A 24,626-nucleotide genomic window follows, 5' to 3' on the forward strand; every position below is an offset into this window, starting at 1 on the left:
ACATACAGCACATACAACCTTAGCTTTTATTTTCTTTTTATGTCTTCCGGACTTGTGAAAGCCCTCCCTTCTGTAATGGTTCAGAGAGTTTTCCCTCATGATTGAAGAGTTGTACATGTGGGATAGGTAGGACAGTTCGCTGACAAAGCTTGTTAGGCAAAAAGCCAACCTTTTTTCCAGAGCAACTGAGCTTCTCGGAAGAGTTCTCCAATGCTTTGGCAGGGCTCCGACCAAAGTGGCTGGGGCTGTCTGTGTTTGGCCTCAAGTATCTGCCCATGCATGGGCGAGTTCTGAGCTTCGAGGATTTCTGGCCAGGGGCTGCAGCATCTTCCTTATAGAGAAGCACAAAATGGCAGAGTGTCTCTAAAGGTAAAACACTCTGGCCCTTGAGGCACTTGTTGAAAATCTCAAGAACCAAATCTGAAAAAGAAGATGCAGTTACGAGACAGTCTAAACTCACTGACACTAAAATATACCCTAAAATACACCCAAGTTTTCATGTGTATGCACAAGGCAGCTGTGTGCATGAGGAGAGGGAGGGATGAGGGGAAGTGGTTTCCGACCTGTGATCTGTGGCATCTGTGGACTACTACTATTAAGACTTTTTTTTTTTTTTAAGGGCAACTTTATTACCACTTTGCGTGCATTCACTTCATCTACTTCAGCTCCACTGGGAACATTTTAAGGAATCTCAAGTAGGAAAAATATTGTAAAACTGTTGGCAATGCAATACAGGATATGAATAACACCCCCAAAATAAACATACGAATGCACACCAAAGTAACTGTATCTATATGAGTAAGCATGGGTAGGCTATTGCTAATACCTTTCCTGCAGACATAGGCACTCCCTTTATTTCTCCTTCTTACACATACAGTGAAATCATAGAAAATCAGGGGTGGAAGAGACTTTGACAGGCTATCTAATGCATACTTTCGGGCAGGACCAGGTCTAGTTAACGAACATCAGACTATGTAAGAATTTTTTCAGTCTGTGTGCAGTTCAGGTACCAGGTGCTAGCTCTATTTGTGAGTATTCTCTGGTACACGGGCATCTAAGCATTGCCACAGCTGTATAAAGACACACTGTACAAACCTACTTAAATTTCTGCAAATTCAAAACAACAGGCATGAGGAAAATGTGCAGGTGCATTTTATAGTGTCATATATGAAGACTTAGTCCTTTTCACCTAAATATATGAGAAAAAAAATCTTAAAAATAATTATAATAAAAAAGATGTGACCACTTCTTTCTCTCTAATGGAAACATGGCTAGAAAGACCGTAACTTTTCCAGGTCTCTATGAGGATAGAATTTTCAGTACCTTCTAAATCACTTATATCTCACTGCTGAGTTTACCTTTATTCCAAGACAATTTTTGGAGCAACAACATGATATCAACAAGACTCTTTCCTTTGGCAAGTGATGGAGTGACATGGTTATCTGGTGCTGGCCACCCTGTGACTTGTTCACTTACCAAGACTCTCATAGACCATAGTAGGAATGACGTGTCTCAAGACTTTGCAGTTGGTATGCAACGCTGGATTTGCATTCATCTCCAGAAGCCATACCTAGGAACGACAAGTACCAGTCAGAAACTTGTAAAGCAGGCTTGATCTCCTCAGAGGCACAGCAATGACTTTTTACAGACTTAGTGAATACCACATATTTGTTAAACCAAGAGAGGTATTCGCAGTGGTTAACACTACCTTTACGGAACTAACTTTTGAACAGTACATATAATTTTGTGAGTCTAGCTGATACTCTTCAGATTACACATCTATATAGCAGAAGGGTTAAAGACACCGTCTCCCTTAATATACCAATTTCTACAACAGTTTCTAGTTGAATTTTTTAAATAACATGAAAGTTATATGGAATCTAGGCATCATATTTTGATTTGAAGTAGACCTGGGATCAAAACTAAGCAAACACAGCATTGAGTTTTCAATGAACCCTTGGCCTTCATTTCCTGGATAAGTTTTAGGGGCAGGTAAAAAGCCATACAAGATGCTAATTTTGCATATCTAGACTAATTTCATTTCTGTTTCCCTTTGAAATGCCATGAATCTTCAAACTACACAATAAGATAGCGCAGCTACAAATCTATGTGAAACCAAACAACTGACTTGCATGCAATTCTGTTTATTATTTCTGCTCCTAGCAGTGAGAGAAATTCATCTATTCACTTTCTGCCTCCACCATATGAAGCTGCAACTTGTATATAAAGCATGTAGGAATCATTCAGCATTTTGTCAGGAAGGTTACTTAATCATATAACAGCCCTGAGAGAATTTTACTCCTGGTCAATTGCCATTTAAGAAAAATGATCCTTTTTTTCTGAAGCAGAAATATGTTTGCCTGCAAGTCCCTGTGAAAAGAAGTCTAGGATTTAGGTAGATTTTGGCAGTATGATAGCCTTCACCTTGGCACTTTATTTTGCTGAGAATAAAATACACCAATAATTGCCATTTTCTTAAAATACTTAATTTATTGAAGCAAATGAAAAGACTGATAAGCCAGGGTGGTGAAATGTTGTCAGAGGAGAGGAGAATAGAGACAGCTGCTCAAAAGAAGTACTTTGCAGATGCCAACAGAGGGCATCTAAGGTACGTTCCTATTCCTTGGCAGACATTTATTCTTTTACTACATAAATGTCCTTTTTCCTATTACAAGTTCATAAGATTCTGTGCTGACAGACAAACTCAATGAACCTTCATAACTGCCGTGATTAGTTTTTGGTTTCTTCTCCTTCTAGACAAATAAAACTGACAAACAGGAGGAGCAAAGCTCTCTCTGTTCACATCTGTTATGCTGTCCATCTTCTACATTCCCCGTTATTGTTGTATCTGAGCACTTCATAGTCTTTAAATGCTCTTAACCTGACAGCAACCATGAGAGGTAAAGAAATGCCATTTTTTCTGTTTCAGGAAGAGCAGAGAAAATAAGGCCCAGATCCATCAAGGTGTGAATATCCCTAATTTTCATGGGAGATTTATGTAGAAGTTGAAAACCTGAGCTTCTCCCTGCATCTGGCTTGCATCTGGCTTGCTCAACATTTCCTGGCAAACATATGACAAAGGAAAAACCCCCCTGAGAACAGATCTCTCTGACTTCCCAATTTCTTTAGACTTTTCGAGTGATGAGAACAATACTGAGTACCCTTTGGTTGTGGTCAGAAGTGCTGCTTTAGATGCTTTTCAGCTGAATGAAGAGGTTACTGGTCTCTGAAGCCTGCTTGTACAATTGTATGTGCTATCACATCCTAAACTTGCTCTGTCAAGACATCACAAGCAGGCTTAACAACTTTGAATAGTAAGATTTTTCTGTAGGTCCTTGGACAGCATGCCAGATTGCAGACTAACTGCCTTGCACCAGGATTTGAGGTCTCATTTCTTCTTCTTTGTATAATGCTGGCTGCAGGATTAGCATTTGCTGAATGCTTTTTATTTTCAGCCAGTTCAGTTGCTATTCTAGTCCCCTTGCTATAGAGTCATCTGCACTGCAGCAGCTCAGCGTCTTTGAAAGGAGCATTAAATAATGTGACTTAGCTCTGTCACATGTTGATATGGCAGCTAATAGACACCACAGGACCTGTCTTAGGGGTCCTTGCCCTGCCAATATAGACAGAGGTAAAGACTTTTTGGTGTACAGGAAATGCATGATTGGGCCACAGTTTGGTTCTGTTGCTCTCTCTTATCAAAAGAAATCAAGTTCATTTTAATATACAGGTCTTTGTGTGCTGGAGCTGGCCAGATGGAAGCTAAACATCCTACTGGGGTCTCAGCAAGGGAGAGGGCATTGGTTCAGGCTTCCAGAAACTCCAAGTGTCTCGATAGTAAAGACAGAATGAGAACCCCTTGCTGAGGCTGTAATCAGAGATGTATTCAACATACATACTAGCAATACACACTTTTTCACACCAGATTTCAATAGGTGTTCTCCCACTAACATCAGTAGAACAGCTATTGTCTAACAATACCAGTGATAGCTGACCCAGTCCTTAGTTATTTATCCAGTTACTTTATAGTTGAAGCTTTTTGTGATGCTTTGGACTCTGAAAGCTGCAATGTGCAATCTAATTGTCTGCCAGTTGTGTCTCATTTTAGTTTGTTCATGGAGAAAAATACACTAAAAGTAGTGTGAAACTGGAATTTATGAGTTTCTTAATTTTAATTTTCATTCCTGACAGCGATTTTCTTTGTGGCTCTAGACAATTCAGTTATAGAGCAACTTTCATAAGTATTAAGTAACAAAAGGTAGTGTTAGGTACATGGAAGGATTTTCATAAGCAGGTTAAGTACCTGATTTCCAGTGAACTCGGTGAGAATTAAAGTGTACTTCTGAAAATCCTCACAGGCATTTTACTCTTTCTTTTGGCACCTAAAACGCTTTTGAAAAGCTGTTTTTTATCCTTGCTGAACTCACAATTAAATAAGGGGCAAATTCTCAATAAGCTCTGTGTGCTTCACTTTTTTTTGAAAATCTGTGTTGTATTTTGGTGCTGAAAAGGGTGCCAATTTGCTTCTTTACTTGTTTGACTTCTGCCTCATAGACGCATTATATCTCAATGAGGATTAATCCCATCTAACTGGATAGGAAGGGTGTCTGACAATCAATTAGATGATGTTGGTTAAGTGTCTTGAAGATATAAACAGCTGTTTAAGCGCTAATTATTTAATATGCAAACTGCAGAAAAGAAGGAAAAAAAAACAACTCCAAGTGTTTAGGGCGTGTTGTTAGTGTTTTTTCAACTGAACCTTTCAGAATTAGAAGCAGTCTCTTCTACCATCCTTTCTGCTCAATTCTAATGGATTTACCCAGCTTTCCCATGGTATATGCAACTCACACTACCCCACCATATTACATGGTTTCCAGTGGCTTTACTGATTACCACCTCTCACACTAAACCTGTAAGTGGTGGTAGTCATCCTTAAGCTTAAGGCATTACTCTGTGCTTGTTCTGGAGTCCTTCTTTCATTTTGACTTTGTAAATCTTGGTTTTATTGTAAAAAAAAAAAAACCCACAAAGCTCACCTAGCCCATAACCTTTCTCTTCCCGTCATAGCCCTTGTTTCACGAGCAGCCAATTGGCAGACCTGGCCAAGACTACAGAGCTATGTGGAGATATTCCTTGAGTCCAAAGACCTATGGGATGCAGTCCTAGATTAGTTAACTTCATACTCAGTGCACAAAACTTGACAGAGTGTGAATGCATCTGTTTATAAGCTACACCCACATAAGGGCCTACACAAAACAATCTACTGTGGTAACATTTAGAGTAAAAGTTTGTAAGAGTTAGTATAATTAATGAAGAGATACTGGCCATTGCAGTAACCACAAATACTTCCATGCTTTGCCATTTTGAAGAGGAGAGATTGGTGGAGCCTTAGTTTTTATATGTCTGTCTACATCAGAACCAGTACTTAAAGACGTTTGCTATAAATCAGCTTAAAAGCCCAAAGCTCTCCACAGCAGGGCTGTCTTCTTCTGTGCTTGTGTAGGAGCAGCTGTCCTGGAAGTCTGGCTTGTGACTGGAGCTTTAAGCAGCACTGGAATACCAGTGAGAAGTAGTAAGAGAAATAGCTTGTTCTGTGTCCTGGACATGGCCGAAACTGCATAGGCAGTCATAAACCAGATGACAGGGTTCAGATGTTGAAACCCTTGTAGCAGGCCTCCCTACAAGGGACACACTTAGCAATAGTGGAGACCACAGGCTAAGCCAATGGGGCCCTTTTTTTCCTCAGTCTTAACAGGTTTTTATCAGATTGTTGTAATCAGACCTCTCTATCAGGCATTTCGTAGTCAGGAGTGGGCACATCTAGTTCTGCAGGATCCCCTTGAGACCTCAGACTCTTGGGGTAAACGAGCAGCCATTTCATTCAAACCAAGGGAATAGGCCCTGCCTTAACCAAGGATTTGAGTGTCACCTTCACTTATATACATTTACCACAAATTGATCAATGGCTTAACTATGTTGCAGTCTGTTCTCTAATGGTTGGATAGCTGAATCCCTTTAGGCTGATTAAAAATATATGCCTCTATTTTACCAGGATCCTTCTGGAAGGCAACTCTTGCATCGCTGATGCAATGCTTTCTGGAAACAGGTTCTCTGAGCATTTAAATGACACTATCCAAAGCTGTGTTTTACCTTTACATTTACATTCACAATGTTTTACATTTACAATGCACCACAAAGAAGCTCCAGAAAAAAAAAAAAAAAAAAACTTTACTCCAACAACAATAAAACCATATCACTCACTTTTACCTCTTCCTCTCTTAAAAGTACTTCCCTCTTTTCTCAGCCTACATATGAACACACACAGCTCTACAGAAAACTGTGGTTTCTCAACAAGCCCTGCTTTCACAGTCTGTGTGCCTGAGAACTCTGAGGCAGAAAAATACCTTCTAAATCAGGATGCTGCAGAGTGTTCAAGAATTATTGGGAAGTGATGCTGGGGGCATTTTATCTCAGAAAAAGAGGGAAGATGGAAGGCATGAGCTATAGCACTGAACACAAGACCATGTTAAATCAGTATAAAGTAGATTCTATGTACGTTGTCAGACAGGATGAAAGGGAGAATAAGGCCATTGTGTGTTACAGATGGAGAGGACAGGATGCCAGATCAGGAGTTGTAATATCAGCCCACAGAGGACTGGGAGTCTGCTGCACAGAGCAGTGTTAACTGTGGGTTGAAGTTTTCAGTCCTGTGTCCTGCTCTGGTACATTACCTTTAACTTGTGTAGCCTCAGAAAAGGGTCTCTTGATTCACTAATGCATCCAAAAAAAAAAAAAAAAAAAAAAAAGCAAAAAGAAGAGAAAAAGGTTTACTGCTTCCCAACAAGGGCAAGAAAATAAAAACAAACCTACAATAAATAAATGCCCAAATTCACACTATACTCTCTCTCAGAGGTTCCAGGTTCTAGCTGACTCCATCATGACTATGTTTTTTAGTTTCTAAGCTTCTAGTTTCTCAGCCCAGAAATCCTCATCATTCTTATAGATAATATTCATAAAGAAACATGTTTTGTTTATCTCTCCATACTTAACACACATAGGCATGTAATAGTTCCTAAATGCCATGTTTTCACTGAAGCTGGGCTAAAGTTTTTAACTAGTCAAGTAGGGATTGCCACAATAGAGTGATATTGGATCTCCTATTCTACTTAAGGTTTACACAGCCCCAGCTTTGCATGCCAACATTGCAAAAGACAATTGCTGCTGAAATTTGAGAAGCTCCAGTTTCTATGTCTTTGCCATTTACTCTCCCTTGCCATTGACTTCCTATACAAAAGAGGCCATTGTTTGGGTGCCTTACCCTGTGCTGCATACATTATTTCCATTCTTTCATAAGGTTTGCTGTTCCCACTGCCCTTTGCTGGAATATATTTGAATTCCTTTCAGCTTTAGCAACAGCAGAATCAGCCAGATGGCTTTCTGTTGTTTTTAGGCCAGGTGGTTTTGAAGAACTGTGTTGCACTGAAAGCAGTGCAATCGCAGTATTGATCATTTCCCTTTCTTTTGGCTTTTCCTGCCTGTTTTTCATTCACTCTTTATGAGTTCGAGCTGTTATTCTAGCCTATGTTATGAACTCAGCGAGGCTGGCCTAGCGCTAAATGGTAAACCTACAGTGAACACAGATTCTGATGCTGACATCTGAATCAATAATGACTGATGCTTCATTATGGTGACAGGGTGAGTTCTTTGTTGCTGCACTGATGGATACTTATTTTGTGTAAATCAGTATACTTCATGTGACATTAGAGGCATTACACACTGATTTATGCTGGCTGATTATCAAGCATGTTTGGTTTTTGGAGAGAGAGAAAACTGAGTGGACATTAAAATTCCCATCCTTTTTGCTATGGACTCTACTCTTCCGTGAAAATTCTGCACAGCACAGTTTCAGGTGCAATAAGGGCTTTTCTTCCCATCATGAGCTGTTAATGCCAAGATTGCTCTGTGCAGTGAATGGGCAGGCTGTACAGATGCTATGTCTTGATGCTGCGTAGCAGAGCCGGAGAGAAAAAGCAGCCTGCACTTCACAGTTTACTGAATGAAGGCTCTATTTAATTCTTTGCACCAGAGTTTGTCAACCATGCTACACTGCTGTTATTAGATATCTGGCTAATATTATACCCAGATCTGACAATATTGTATTCATTACCTTAAAGTTTTCATCAATTAAAAAGTCACAGCCGATGAGATCGAAGTAGCCCAGTTTGCGCTCTAGTTTGAGTTTGGCTGCCAGGAAGCACTGCATCATGATCTGCTGCATCCTTTTCTGAGAGACAGAGAACAGTAGCAGCTGATCAGTTCAAATGTCAAGGGCATGGGAGTTGCTGCAAGTCATAGATCTCCTCTTGGTTTAGGGATGTTTCTTCCTCCCCTGCCTCCAGCAGAGGCTCTCTCTAGGCTTGAAAGGATGTTGTTTTTTGCAGACCACATGTCTGCCCATTTTGAGTTGACTGGAACCCTCGCCTTGAACTCCAGCTCTCCAGACCACTGCAGTGGTGCGTGGAGAAATCTCGGCCCTTGTTCCTTTCTCAGAATTAGTCCTTTGCAGAATTCTTAGCAACGGTCTTTCATTTACTCCTCCAGGTGGCAACTAGACATAAGCTGAACACAGCCATTTCTGATGGTGATGACTATGATCCCTCACAGCTGCCCTCGACATAGTGATTTGAAGAAGTCTGGTGAGTTACAGCAACTTGAAGTGGGTGATACCAGGTTTGACTGAATTTGGAGTTGAAATGCATGCTTGGGATTTTCTGCCTGAAGTCATAACATAAAGTTGGCTGAAAAGTTTCTGATCCCCTGAGAAACTTCTAGCAAACTCAACTAGATTTGCTTTTGAGCTGTTTTCTAAACTGCAAACCATTTTAACAAAGTTTTTAACTTTTTAGTTTTCTTTGGATTTGGCTTTGAATTACAGCATTACCAAAATAAACCTCAGAAAACTGTGTCCTCTGCCCCTTTCGTTTCACCACAGCAAGTCACACAGAGAACTGATGCATCATTAGACTCAGAGTGATGAGTGGAACAGTCTCAGGGACTCAGATAATTTCTTCACTGTTTCCTCTGTGAGATAGGATGATGGTAAGAAATCAAGCCTGCAGAATATCCTCACCTCTCCTCTGTGACAAGAGGAAATCTCAGGCCCTGACATGACTTTCACATGGCAAAATCAGGGGGAAAGTGAAGGGAGAGATCAAGCCAGACAAGAACAGACCACTCAAAGTATAGTCTCTTTTCAGGCTGAGACCCATCAGACTGGAGAGCTCTCTAATGTGTGCCTTATTTTTCCCTAAAGGACCACAGCATTGGGCCAGGGATGTGCTAGCATACTAGCAGTGTTATAGCTAGTATTTATACTCACACACTCTTTCTCAGCAGCTCTCCCCATAAAGTGCTTACTGAACTGAGCACAATAGAAAAACAAAACAAAAAACTACCATCAAAGCAGCCCACCTAAGCTTTGCTGAAAATACAAGTTTTTTTTTTTTAAACCACTAAAATTAAACTCTTTGTATCTTGACTTCTATGTTGATCATCTGCAGGTAAATGGTTACTATGGGATCATCAATACTTTCTCACTCAGCACATATGCTTCCTGGGGGGCTCCAGTGAATTGAAAGGTTGCTCCGCATTCCAGTCCCTCTAATTAGGCAGACTGGTGTACCATACACTTGCATGTACTCACAGTAAACACAGTGAGAACCCAGTCCTTGGGGAGGCCATTGACTTTTCTAAACTTCTCATTAACATAGCTGTTGAAGTGCTCCATCCGCCAAACTGTCTCCTCTTTCAGCTGGCTGTACAGGGGGTTCTTCTTCTGCATGTACTGAGAAATGGGGAAACAGAGCACAGGGAGGATTAGATTTCCGGCAGTGAAGAGTAACTAGGAGCCAGCTTGCACAGCAAACATCCAGCTATCTTGAGCTGTTCCAGGCACTTGGAGTTGGGAAGGACCACAGGTGCAGATTATAAAGGTGGAAAGAATAGTGCCCCTAGTCAGCAGAGCTAAACCTGAGCTAATGCGCTGACTGCCAGTGCCCTGGGAGTCATTGTACAATGCTGTGTCTGCCACAGGCAGAAATGAACCTGGCCCATGTGGACTTTGTGGAGACAGTTACCCAGGGTCTCTGTTAAAACAGCCACTTCTCTCTGTCTCCCTCTGTGTGTATGTATGTACGGCATCTCTGAACCAGAGCCTGGCAGACAGGGAGAGGTGCTTTCAAGTCATAGCCTAATGATGTTCTCTCGAATAAATCCCATTACAGACAGTGTCTACCTGACTAGTGGGGAGGAGCTGAGAAATGTGTGTCTGAGAGAAAAGCATGCATGTATCCCCAGAGGAAACCAGGGTAAGGACTTCTCTCTTCCACTGTCTCATTAAACCCTGAGTCAGCTGGAGATTATTGATAATGGGATGTTTACACCGTTCAATCAAAGACAGGTCCCCTTTCCCTGTAAAAGAGCTTGGTTAGACTGCAACCACATCTGTGGCACAGTCACTTTGAGATTGAAAGCTTCTGATTAGCGATGCTGTCTCCAGCACCTCTTGTCTTGTCTTTTGGAAATACAGGAGGAAAATGGCTGACTCTCAGCAGGAGGGAAAAGTAGGGAGGGAATGAAGGCAGAATCAACTGTAATTTGAAAAAGTTTGTTCTATTACCAGCTGCCCAGGTAAAGGTAAATCTTGTTTTCCTCCTCCCAGCAGGATCCTAGATAATTTATGTTCTCCTAATAAACATCTGTCCCTTGTTTAATATCAGTTGTGCCATGGGATCCTACCTGAGCACCTGAATTCCCCTGTGGATGGCCCTCTAGCTGAGCAAACAAACTATTCCAGGAAAACAAGTAGCATACTGATAATAGCATATATTGCAGGAAGCAGCTATAATATGCTGTCCTGAACTGCACTTCTACAGGAGCCATAAAACTCCAGCAAGAACTAAAGTGGGTCTGCCTGATATGTCTCTCTAATAGGTATTTTGCTAGTTCTCAGAACACAGCAGTATACTGGAAGGAGAAAATGGCTTTCAAACAAAGCCATTTTCTTCCTTCTGATCCTTTTTGTTCTCTTTCATCAGGGACAGTCCAAACAACAGAAGGGCCTCATATGAAGCAAAAAACTCAGGCAGGTTTAAATGAGGAGGGCTTCTATTTTGTTGAGACAAATTTGACAAAAGAAAGAAGGGGGTATGAGCCAGAACGTGGGTTCGTAGATCTCATTTGAGAAGCAAGGCAAGCAAAGATAGAGATTTTAGGATGATGTGCTGGGTAGCCACAATCAAAGGCTTCTTGTCCTAAGAAGCTTATGGGCTACAGATACATGAGAGGATAATGACAAGAAAAAGAGGTCTAGGGAAAGAATTGTGTCAGCACAAGTGCAGAACTGGTCTATGGCAGAGGACTGAACCTGATCCAGTGTTCTTTCTATTCAACCTTGCTGCCATGGCTGACTATATATTTCATGGGTGAGTGGACTTTGCATGCATGAAGGCTTTCAAAAGTCTTTTTTGCTTCCCATTTCTGTCAACCTCCTACCTTCTTCTGAACTAAGTGCACTTAGAATTACTCCTGAGAGAGGCTTCTCTGGATCAACCATTTAGCAGCCTATGAGCAGAAATAGGTCGCTATAGACTTATCTGGTCAATGTTTGGGATGTTTAGTCACAAATCTCACAGATTAGCTAAACAGCTTTGTTTCTAGTTTACCTGATTTGTCAGATGAGCAGTCAGATCATCTGAAGCAGCATCATAATTGGTACAGGTCAACCGGACATAACCTTGGGCAAAAAATAACACATATGGTGCTGTGCAGGCAATAAGGAGGTAGGACCGGACATCAAACTTCTTGCCTTCTAGGAGCAGAGGATGGTGAATATACCTATCAGAGCAATAGCGCAAGACACAGAATCAACAAGCAGCCATAATACATGGCAGTTCAAAGTTTGCACAAAACTGCGTAGCCTGTTCATTTCACACCACAGAACAAATCTATTTGCCCTTATTTTTCAAAAATCTTTTTTTTTTTTTTAGATGAGTGGCAGCAGAGGGCGCTTGTAGGAGGTAATATAAATGCCAAGAACAGATCCTTTCAAATGAAATAGAAGTTGTGCTTACTCTTTGGAGTGGGAGGTAATTAAAGATTTACTAATATTTACTGGAGAATATACAAAGTTTGTATTTGAACACAAAGAGCCCTTCATAGAGCAACATTGCTTTTATTGCCACAGTGACATTGCCTGGGAATTATTTCCCTTTATCTTCAAAGGTTGCTGGATGCTTATATAAATAACAAGGATATGCTGTTAAAACAATCAATGGTAAAAACAGTTTTCAAAGGAATATGGAACCTCATTATTCAGCCAGTTCCTCACTATTACAAATCAAGATGACATCTAAGATAAGCTCCAGCAGCTTCTTCCCCTGGTAATACTCGTGGTCAGTGTCAAAGACCACATACTAGTCTAACTTGGCCCCGGTCTGATTTTGTCAGGTAGTTTTTGTTTTGCTCCATATACTAGCTGCTGCATGAACACAATCCAGCTTATTGCAGATGCCCTTGAAGGTCATCATTCCAATTTGCTATTTTATAAAGCTCTTTTACATATTTCAATCAGGCCTGCCATTCCTTTGTTATGAAAGGAAATCTTTGGATGAAGGTAAGCAGAGAATATTGCTTTCTTTGGGTAGGGAGACTCTTGGAAAGGCTACTGTGTAGTGTGTTCTCATGCAGGATAAATATGCTAAGTCATGGTAGAAAAATGTTGGGAGGTGGCAAAGGGTCAATGGGGAGAAAAAGTATTACTGTTATGCTAGGACATGATGTGGTCACTCTGTGGCAAGATGTGCTTTTGCCACACCCATATTACAGCATGTCACTAGCATATCACATTTTGATTGTTGGCATGTCATGAAAATGCCAGGTGATGTCATGCTCTGTTGCATGGGCACCATGAAGTTCAGAGAGCCCTTATAGGCCTAGCCAGAAGACTGCTGTACATAAGACAGAATCAAAAGTGTCTGGGAACTGCAGCTCCTACAATAAATAATGAAAACCTTTTTTTTGCATTTCTGTTGGAAAGTTTTATCCATTCATCTCAAAGCACTGAAGTCATTTATTTATAACATCTCCCTCAAGTGAGAGGGGGCACTGAAGCAAAGAAAAGTTTAGTTGTGTAGCAATGAGATAGTACCTTTCAGGAGCTGAAACTGTTCTCATGACTTCTGCTGCCTCATTTTTCCTTCCTTTTGCTGTTATACTGCACAAAACATTCTAGCATGGCTGAGAGGAAATATGTTATACAAAAAGAACCTGCATGGTTTTGACACAAATGTCTTGGCAGATGCATAAGGAGGAAGGTAATATCTGGTCACCAGACACCCTCTCACATTTGCCCTGAAAGCTTATAGCTGCAACATCGTCAAGGCATAAAAAACAAAACAACCAAAACCCAGTATTTTAGTGACTTTTAGCCAGTAACTCCCACAATAGTGGTTTATTGTGTGAGGTCTTGACTTTCATGACAATGAGGCAGATTAAGCAGATATTGGGGATGCGTTATTAAATTGCATGGAACAGATGCTGCAGCTGTACATTTGTAAAATGCTAGCATTGTATTTGAAGCTGGGATAATACCTAATTTAAATGGCTTTGCACAAGGCTTTTGTCATGCACAGAACTATAACATTTGGCCTTTTGAATTCATTTTAAAATTTCCAGGCAAAGATGATCTCAGATCTTTCTGATAACAAAGATCTACCTTGAAATGACAGAAGCGTGGATGCAAGACAGACTAATCAGAGAAATAGCCTCTCTCCCACAAAATGAAAACTTCCCATAGGCTGTTGAGAAGATGTGGTGTAACCAAATTAAATACTTACGGAAAGATTCAACTCACTGAGGCCAGCATGGCCTAACCAAGCACGTTACTTGCACATAAATTCTTAGGCTTCAGTCCCTACCTTTGCACTATTCTTGCCTGGGGAGCTTTGCATGACATCTTCTTACTGAGTTGGTCTTCCTCAGCGCTGTGGAGCTTGGCTTGAAAGGTGTTGACAGCAGCTTGATTTTTAAGCAGGAAAATTCCTCGACCTTGGTTAGAGCAAGTTGGTTTGCAGATCCAAATCTGTTCTTCTGTAGAAAGAATAAGTCTATTGTAGTCATATGTATGGCGTGAAACACTGGTGTGCCAGTTAGTTGGCTCTGAAAACTGCTCATTTGAATATGTGTGTGTGCATTTGTGTGTGTACATATATATACACACACATATATATATGTATGTATTTTTTATATATGTGTGTGTATGTATACATGCACACATTTAGGCGATATCTGGGCAGCAAAGACGTCAACAATTGTTACTGTGTATATTATTATGAATTTTTCAGAGGATCATATAGCTGTTTAAACTGATTGCTAGCATGATCAAGACCATTCACCTTTGCAAAGCTCAAAAAAGGCATTTCTTTCATCTTTTATATCCAGACGAAAAGATTCTGGGAAGAATTCTTCCATCTTCAGTAATCTGTGGGCAAACCAAACACAAGCTGAAAACTCTGTCCAACACATTCATTCCCCTGTTACTTTCAGAAAGGATGGCTGCAAGTAGAGATTTGAGAAATGGCTTGTTTCTTTCCTCTATACAGTTGTATGCTCGTTGCATGTTTTTCTTGTGCTCATGAAGAACCAGCTGATTCCTTAAGCTTTGAAGAATTTTTATGTTAGCCTTGAGATGTTTTTCATATGCTCAGTTTTCTGAAAACTAATGGGATAGCTTCAAGTTGCCATGGTATATGATTGTGGTTTGGTTTTTTTGGCAGGTCAAGAATATAGGAGCAGAAATGACAATAAGCCTCTTTTACATTTACATTATCTGTGCCACAGGAAGTACTAGCCTTTGATGTAGAAGGATATACCCAAAAGAGGAGAATTACTATGACTGCTATCTTTGAGGACCAGGCATTCCTACAAGTTTAGGCATACACAAAGAAGAATTTCTTTCTCTGATGTATGTCCTTCTAGAAAAAAGTATTCTTTGTAGAAGATAAGAAAGAAAGAAAACCCCATATGGCTTGTATGCTGCACTGTTACGCATCCAAAAGAAACTGGTCCTTTGCGTATGCACATTTTCTTCCTGTTGGCATATGTTTCTGCTCAAGGTTCAAAGAAATTAGAGTTCTTACTTGGAATTAGAGCTCCAGCTGATCTTGTTCATCACCCGCTCTTGTTCTCTCAGACAGCTTAAAAGACCTATCTTAGTGGTGAGGATTCTGTTGTTGGGAATCTGGTAGAGAAGTTGTTCACCTGTATGAGCAAAACAAAACAAAACAAACCCTTGTCCTATTGTTCTGTGCAGCAGAATCTGGAGGATGAAGCTAACCTTGTCACTGCTGACTTTCACCAATTTTTTTTAAGGCAGTAGTGATGACTCACAGAGCAATGAAAGTACTTGTTGTTAATGTGTTTATGTCTAGCTTTGTAGGGGAAGAGTTCCACCCGATGGGGCATCATGAAACAGCAAACTTCTTGTCCTCTCCAAAGGTGCCGCTGCCCTGTATGCTACCCTCAGACCATTCCAGCTGCAGAACTGCACTGAAACACAGCCCATTTACACTACCATATAGTAGAGGCACTGCTGTAAAGGTACAGCCTTGACAGCACATTGCCATGAGAACTGGCAGAAGGGGATGGGGGACTGTTGTGTGTGGACTGGCAGGGAAGTGTTAACCTGCTCCCTCTGTCACAGGAAAGCCCACAGCTGTGTTCTGTGATGCTGAGGCTTGCCAGGGGCACAAGCCTTGGCCAGGTCCTGGGAGTAAAAGAACTGGCCCATGGTCTGGCTCACATCTGGTAGGAGAACTGGCTGGGCCCTGTGAAGTCAGAGTGCACTGATGAGATGATGGGTAGAGTGCAATTCAAGAAGATAGCTGCCAATATACTGGAGTAGTTTGGCTTTTAGGGACTCTGTTCACCCTAGCTAAAGGTAGCTGGGCTCAGGATGTAAGGGGTGGCCAATCTTGAGCTTACGTTACTTCTCTCCAGAAGTGCACTGTATAGGAAAAGTTCCTGTTCTCTGCTTGCCTGAATGAGGGTGTTGGGGTGTCTGCCCTTTGGCACCCTCTGTATATGAGGACTAGACTAGTACGTGAGAGGTGTCAGAGCACGCTGTATGTCATTCCTCCACTACAGTGTTGTTTCAGTCCTATTGCAGTCTGTATGCTCAAATCCAAAGAGAGAGGACTGCATTTCAAAAGTGATTATGATGCTTTGTGTTTAAATCTCTATATAGCTCATTTCACTATGCTTAGTTCATTGCAGGGGTGTCTTTTCCCCAGAGCTGTTCTCTACTCTAAAACCCTTTCTTTAATTACCATAACAATCCAGCTCTGACTTCCCCTCTGAGATCTGTCAAGAAGTTGAGGTAACCTGTTTTGCCTACCCTGCAGGTTAACTTCTCTAGCCTGGGAGGCACAAGTCCAGCATTCCCAAGTTTCTCCTCATTACCCTCTCCCACTCAAGGCCCACTGACACCTCTACCTTCTTTGAAGTGGTAATAGGTCTCTCGGCACTTGGTCTCACACCATTTCAGTGCATAATCCTCTCTTCTGTTGTCATAGATACGCTGCCAGCCTCTTCTCTGGCAGTAGATACTCACACTGCATATGGAAAACAAAACAGCAAAACAGCCTGCTTTCTACTAATGAAGACTTAGCTCTGATCCCTTGAACTCCTAACAATTTAACCTGGGAAGCTGACCTAACACACCCCTCAGCATCAGTTAGGGAGACAGTGGGAAACAAGTTAATTAGAATGGCTGCTATTGGGCTTGCTCTTCTGAACTTCAGAGGGAGGTGAGGATAACTGAGGATCCTAAGGATACTGTGATTCAGCTTCTTTAATGAGGGCTGGTACCATTTCAGCAGGGTTATTTCAGTTAGGACACAAGTGGTACCCATGGAATAGAAATGTTTTGCATTATGGTCCAGTCTTAGCAAGGAGCTTCTCTGCTGAGGAGCTCAGGGAGAGATGACAAGCAGCAATAGAAAAAGCCATTTGTAGACAAAGTTATGAAAACATAGCAAGGAAAGTGCTGTTTACAGAAGAGATTGTGTGGTACTTGCTGGTGATATTACCTAGAGAAGAATGTTGATATTCTGGAAAGAACTCAGAAAAGAATGGATGATGGACCTTCTGATCTGGCATTTTTCTCAGGCAGAAATCTCTTCTTTGCATCTTTTGCATTTAGCACAGCAGAGTGCTGATCAACAACAGTGGTTCCTAGCTCTAGCGTGATGCTAGCAGATTTGTTACATGGTGTAGCTAGGTAACTTCTGAGCAGCCCCCAAAAATAAACTTTCATTAAAAAAATTGAGGTATTTAGTTTCTCTACATATATGTAGCAGTTAGCTACTTTAACACAGGTGGCCTTCCAGTGGGCACTTTCCAGGTGAATTATCTTTAAATCATTTGTAGCACTCAGGTGTATCCCCGCAAAAAGACACCAAGTCAAAGAAAAATGATTTGATGCTGAGCACTGATGGATAACATAGCATAACTTCATATGAAGTCATACCACTGTCCATAGGAGTCTCCTGAGAGGACCTACTTACAGCCCAGCTCCATTAGATCCACCAATATAAAAATATGGTCCTGGACCCTGTGGTGTTTCCGGTATCTTTTCTTCTGACTGTTTTTCTTCAGGGCATGCCTCACCACATGTTGTATTCTCTTTAGACCTGGCTTCATCAGGCTCCACTTCAAAGGTGCTAGAACTAGCTGCAAAATTGGAAATTGAGAGACTTCAGATGATCAGGTATCTTCTCCATAAAATGCACATCTAGTGAGACAGCTGCTAGAGAAGAAAATATCGTAAAGTAAGAGAACACTTAAACTGGTATGGGGCACTATATTACAGCAATTCAGAAATTATTGCTTATTTTACCTAATGGCAGGTGCCATGGTATATTAAATGGAAGAACAGAGGAAATGTAATAAAATATGTAGTAGATGGGAACTCTCCAATCAGCCCTAGTCTGTAAATGCTAAAAGGTGTTCACTTACCTGGCAGGCCTCTGCTTCAGAGGGCTTTCTCAGATCTCTCATCCAGACTGGTCTCAGCTCTGCCATGAGCTGAGCACAAATCATTCCAGCTATACAGATGGATTGCTTGGGAGGGCTATGGGAGACTCTGACAGACTGCAAGGTCTGGAGAGATGTGTGGGGACAGGGAGGGGCAAGAAGAGCCTCCCAAAAAGTGTTAGCCATACACTGTACATGGAAACAGATGTTTTTTCATCTAATAAAGCCTACAGGATTTCTAACAAGCGCAGAATGTGACAGCTCTGAGGTCCCACTGACAAGCAGTCAGAAAGTGGAATGGCACATGTTAACTGTGGTGACAATGACTGTAGGGATGAGGATGAAAAACACCCTACTTCAGTTTGATAACTAATCATGTCAGGACTTGAAATGATTCTGTTACTTATCCCAGGGCTCAGGAGCTGATGAATATGCAGCGGATAATAATTTTTTTCAGTACAAAGTTAATGAGATCTGTCTAACCTGTAAGGGCTGCTGAGTTATTCCCAGAAGAGAATGACAGAGCTTGTATCTAGCTTTAGTAATTGTGAATAACTTTAATTTGATGGCCTTTTAGGAATAACAAACTAGTCTGAAAACACTGGTTAAAAGTTTCCTCTGTCAAGAGGTTTCCTGTATAATACATATCAAAACTCCCTGGGCCTCCCTTTCCCAAGGCAAACTAAGACTCATTGACCTTCACCACCATCCCCCACCACACACACACAATGCTTTGTCTATGTTTCAGGTCTCTTATGTTCTTCATACGGCACAGGCAAGTCTCTGGTGAAATCCCCAAGTGCATTCTAAAACATAAAGATGCTTCAAAGCATCTGAAGTCACCAAAGTACCATCTCACAATGACAATGATACAGGCCAAGGTATCCACCGCTGCACTTTATAAATGTATTTGTTTTAACTAACTTTAAAGTAGCAAAGCTTGCACTGGAGCTTGCTTGATACAGGTAGACTGTCATACACCCTGGTACTGTTAGAAAAAAAGAACAGTAGGTGAACCACTTCTAACTGATTAACCCTCGCATTGTACAAATGTTCTTAGAACAGATCAATGACATTATAATGCATTAACAAGAACAAGTGAATGAAAGACATTTATCAGTTTGAAACTTGAATCATATTTGGAGATATTTACTTGAAACAGTGGTCAGTAGCAGGAAATTTTATTTTGAAAATGATTGCTAGAAGGGACTTCAGAAAAGCATACCATACTGTTTCACAAATGGTATCTGATGTAGTGATACCATCAGCTGCAAAACTATTGCTGGATTTATCATCCATTTTCTTGGTCCTGATTTGACTTCTTGGTTGGTGACTCGTATGAACTGTGGGGCTGGAACTTGTTTACAGAACAGGTGAGGACTACTTGTATAACTAGCATTTGGATAGTGAGACCCAAACCACTGGCTACAGACTTAGGAAATGACTAGAATGCACATGTTCTTAGAGCATTAGGGAAAATGGTAGCAAGATCTCAAGGCTAAATTAGCATCTGCTGAATTTCTCTTTACCAAGTTAGGATCTAGTATCGGTTAGAGTGGAAATGAGCAACTACAAATCAAAGATGACATAGGGCTGAGAAATTATGCCTCAGGTCTCTCTCGAACTTGGCTGTGCATAAAATTTTTGAGAGCAATAAACTCTGTGAGTAGAAGAAAAAACATCTACTCTGGCCTAGTTCTGTTCCCGCTGGAAAGAGGTGGTGGCAGAGAAGGAGGGAGCAGGAAGCAAGCTAGTGACAAGACTGTAATTTATCTACTCTTTGGACTGTTTTTTTATGGTTATTTGTTGCATTAAATCATGTGATCACATGAGGAAAAATACTAACTCAATGGCAAAACTCTTATTGACTTAAATGGGGCGAAGGTATTGGACATTGTTATCTCTTATATTTCACAAGTGCTTGTTTTATGTCTACTTTGCACTCCACCTGTGAACACAGGTGCAGTCCTCAGTGAAGTGTGTGCCCACAGTTATTGAGCTTCCCAGCAGGCTCACACACTTGGTTCACTTTATTTTGGAATAAATGAAGTAGGTTGTGAACATTTTGAGGCAGGAACTACCTTAAATTTCTTCTTGATCATGTAGTACTTAGCACCAAAGGGGTCTAACAGCAAAAGCCCTTAGTGTTCTTACAAAGTATACCATTATCAGTGCTAATCCCTGGACTCCTGCCTTGAATTTCCTGCTTAAGCTATATATATATGTACACACATACATGTATATACATAGCATACGTAGTATACATAGTATATATATATACACACTGTGTGTGTGTGTGTGTGTGTGTGTGTGTGTGTGTGTGTGTGTGTATTATATAAATTGAACTGAAATTGAACAGTGTGATTCCCTTTCATGGAGCCCCCCACTGAGATTGTCTTCACACTGGGTGCAGCCAGTAAATTACATTGCTTGAGACAATTTTCAATTCAGCTCATTAATTTCATTGGGAATTATGGGTAGGCAATGTCTCTATAAGCAGCTCCTATCTAATCTCAGCTCTGCTGTCCGTGCGCACAGGGATAAACACACTGGCAGGGAGAGGTAGACTGCTTTCTGTCATTTATTATCAAAAACAAAAAGCACTGTGAACTTAGAACACAGAACTACCTTTATTCCCTTTTCCATGTAAAGGACCTCTGTATTAAAAGATTTTCATTTGAAACACACTTACACATTTTTACTGCCAATGCACTGAGGTGAGCTCAACAATGAATACATACGAAAAATAATGCTGATTGTTGTTTTTATCTTTGAAAGATTCATAGCATTTCAGCCAAATTGCCCGTTAATAAAAACCATTATCAAAGGATAGTTGAGTTTGGAAATTATGGTTTCTTTCAGAGGAACTGCTTGCTAATGGATAGTTTGTATTTCTGTTCATGTTTTCCATAAAGCACTTAAAAGATTAATATACAATATTTTAATTTCACTAGATATTTGCCAGCCAATACCAATAATTTCTGCCTTCAGTATTTTAGAAGCAAAGGTATGGGCTCATATTTTCACAGAGTTTAACTGAAAAGGTAGAAATCATGTCTCTAGTTATGCAGTAGGTTAGTGCCCAGCACTTTGGCTAATATAAGGTGCAATTCCATTGATATTGGTATCAACTGAGAACCTGGTCATGGGACTTGGGACATTTAATAGTTAACAACAAGGATACAAGATTCACCTCTGTCAGCTGATAAGGATCTGGCCTGCTGTTGGTTGCCTCCTTGCATCATGGATTTGGTGTTCTTTTTCCTCTTCGTTGGCACAAAGGCCATCTCAAAGCCTAGTCTGCAAAATGAAAGATCACTGTCAGCCACTTTGCCAGAGTCATGAATGATTTGGGAAAGTCTGTAAGGTGTATTTTTCTCTTTGTCATCATTTGCTATGTTGATTATAGGTGACATTTTCCCACTGTCTGTAGTCCTTTCCCTTCTTCAGAACCTTTATTTTGACATATGTGTTTAGCGGGGAATACATAGCCTCTATTTTCTGTCTCTAGCTTCTTATGGGTCATCTCCAGTGATAAGCTTGCTGGTAACTGTGCAGGGGATCTGTATGCTTTTGTATCTAATCTTTGTGCTCTTTCTACTTCCTTCCCTTTGATAGCACTCAGTGCATGTCTTGGGTTGCCTTGTAAATCTGATATAACTAACTGGGTGCTTTCCCGAAGTCTGCTGTTCATGGAAGAGCAGTGTCCAAGAGCTGCCTCCTCATTTTTCAGAAATACCTGGTATTCCTTGTCTACAGCATCTTCAGGCTACAGTTGTTCAGCCCTGAGATAAAAGACAGGCTTCTCTTCAGGAAGCTTGCAAGCTGAGGCTCACATTAGGTCTTTGCAATGGATGTGAAAAGAAAAAATGAGATATTCCATCTGAAGACAGAAACCATAATCCAGGATACTTGTTAGACATTAGGTAGGCAGAATATTTCTAGCAAGAGTCACGTTTGGGATAGTCAGTTGTGGAAACGGACTTGTTTTGAGTCAAGACTGCAACTCTTTTTGCGGAAAGAATGCTTACTTTAGAAAGCTCAGGACAACTGAAACACTGATTAGCATTAGAGGGAAAAAATACACTTAACTACTTTTACCTACAAGGAAAGGTAGCAAATAGTCTAAGAATACCAAGTAACTTACAATTCCTTCAGGAAACAGACAAATGGCACATACATACTATATAGTTTAAAGACCATAAGCAGGACAAATGCAGAAGTACAAATTATTTTAAATATTCTTATGTAGGAAGATATAATAAATAGGCTAAATGATAATATTGAGCTACTGAGTCTACAATTAGATATATTTAAAGTGTATTTCCTCTTAAAGATTTTTTCCCTCCAGCCCAGTCATTTGTTGGAGTAAGTAGGCAGGAAAGGTAGACAAACATGTCCATGTCACTGATTCATTGTGTGTCTGTGGCTGTCACAAAACATTACAGCGCCCGTTTCCCTACCTGTAAGTTGGGGTAATAATTGCATAATTGCACCTGGGTGGAACTGGAATTTTCATTTTGTAGAACAGTCAAAGATCAACTGTTCATCTAGACTGTTCAACTCTTATTTGTTCAGATAGAGTTTTATTTCCAATTGGAAGCCAAAGAACTTTACAGTTTCCTGTGAGGTGACTTGTCTTAAAGAAAAAGAAACTGGCTCAATAAAATCTGAAGTTTAGAGAAAGGCAGGTGTTGTGGAACCTCAGGGCACCTGCCTTTCTCTAAGCCACAGAGTCTGGCAAAGCCACAGGGGGAACTGAGGGGGAAAAAGGGTTCTTTCAGACTCCCAGTGGAAGATGATAAAGAGTGGGGGTTGACATAATACACAGCAGCTGTCACCCAGGAGTCTGGCAGAGGAACTTTTGCCAGACAATAAAGTGAGGCTCTAAAATCCCCTAAACAGTGACAGGGAATGGGAAGCTGTTCCTCTGACAACAGTCTCACCCTCAAACTAAGAGGCAGACTGACAGGGAAACAACTTACAGAGCTTTTAAAGTGGGTATTTGTTAGATAAAGGTTAGGGTAGTGACTCCAGCACAATGCATTGAGCAAAAACTGCTCTAGGTAGAGTTGTAGGAAAAGGGGGACCATGCAGGATGGGGAACAGGAAGAGTAAGCAGTGTTTTAGGTTAAGATAGTCTTGTATAGTCTAGGCCAGTTGCAGTAAGGCTCTGGAGTCCTGCAATGCCTGCTCCTGTGCTCAGAATACACAGGAAAGGAGTAAGACTCAAGCATGTCACTGGAAAATATGCATGAATAAATCTTCATCATGCCGAGGAGATATTTAGCTTTATGTTCCCATCTTAGTTGTCCCTGCTTCTGGTGTGAGACATGTAAAGCATAAACATTCTTCCTAGCCAAAAGCAGCTTGTCCTTTCAGCTGGCATTCTATTATTTGTTTGTTTCTTTTCACAGCCTCTTCCTGTAATTCCATTTTAGGTTAAATGCTTCTCCAAAGTTTCTCTTCTCAAGTTTTTGAGCACTTGCACTTACTTTTCATGTGAGGCAGAAGGACTCTAACGAAGCAAATAACTGCTCATGAGGAATTAACGCACCCTGTGGTCTCACAGCTTGTGTGTGCCTTTGCAGCAGGGACTGTAATCCAGATACTAAATTGTATGGAGGTTATTTTACACACTCTCCTGGCAAAGTAAAAAGACCTTAAAATGGTAGGAAGAAAAGGCTGCAGTAAGTGAAAAGCTTCCTTAAGGGATATGGTACATATAAGAATATGCTTGTGTATGTAGCGATGTATATTTCCATAGCATCCTCTTAGTAGCAGGTACTAATACGTGTAGTGATTGTGGGTAATAAAAAGAGTTGGTGCTGCTGTATCCAACATTTGTGTAAAGCCTTTTAGCTCAAACCCCCAACATTTTACAAGTTATACATTTAAAGATCATTTTGTTTTTCTGAAGAAGTATTACCTGCTTTTTCCTGCAACAACTCAGTGAAACAGTTCAGTGTTTTTTACCAAAGTGTATCTGATGAAAGCAGGTTGCCCAGCTATGGTGATCTGATGAGATCTCAGAGAAGCAGCTTTGAGGATTTGCCAAGTCATGTTGGAAATAAAGGCCTGGATCATTCATTCTGAATATTAGAATACTGATGAAAATAGCTGTTTAGTTCATGGATGGGCACTGCTGTCATTAGGTGACACAAAATGGTTTTAGCATCTTATTGATAAATCACTGTGTACCGTATCTCCACAGAGATTATAGAGGCATTCTGTACAACCACCACTTCCTGCCTTTTAGCCCTTTCATTCAGGGGCTAAAAGCATATCTTAAGCTAATGGAAAGTAATGGAAATTCTAACCTTTTCTCAGCAGTTTCTAAATACTTTAGCAGAACTTTAACTGCTCCGTGTCCTTCCTTCAGCTTGGAGAACTTTCACTTGGCTTCCAGCCAGGCCATAAACAACTTCTAAAGAAACAAACCATCCTGTGGCAGTGCAGGTGTGTGCTCCAGGAGAATACAGGCTGCTTATTTCATTGACTGGAGATCGGTGGATTCACAACAGCAGCTCAGA

General features: G+C 40.8%; 1 protein-coding gene across 2 annotated transcripts; it reads right to left on the reverse strand.

Moving 5' to 3' along the window:
* Positions 1-7: 7 nt before the first annotated feature.
* TTLL10 (tubulin tyrosine ligase like 10) lies at positions 8-24,626 on the reverse strand. Of its 2 annotated transcripts, XM_026100655.2 has the most exons (12): positions 24,414-24,626; positions 21,287-21,393; positions 17,625-17,790; positions 16,552-16,670; positions 15,198-15,318; positions 14,454-14,539; positions 13,977-14,148; positions 11,724-11,895; positions 9,704-9,844; positions 8,168-8,284; positions 1,477-1,570; positions 8-420 (listed from the first exon to the last, which is right to left on the reverse strand). In XM_026100655.2, the coding sequence occupies exons 2-12, from the start codon at positions 21,378-21,380 to the stop codon at positions 38-40; spliced, it is 1,665 nt and encodes a 554-aa protein (XP_025956440.1). In that variant the 5' UTR covers positions 21,381-21,393; positions 24,414-24,626; the 3' UTR covers positions 8-37. The 2 variants fall into 2 exon arrangements, with proteins under 2 accessions (XP_025956440.1, XP_025956442.2); XM_026100657.2 differs by lacking the exon at positions 24,414-24,626 and having other exon boundaries at positions 21,287-21,551.

Source organism: Dromaius novaehollandiae, chromosome 24 (assembly GCF_036370855.1).
Source record: "Dromaius novaehollandiae isolate bDroNov1 chromosome 24, bDroNov1.hap1, whole genome shotgun sequence".
NCBI classification, from domain to species: domain Eukaryota; kingdom Metazoa; phylum Chordata; class Aves; order Casuariiformes; family Dromaiidae; genus Dromaius; species Dromaius novaehollandiae.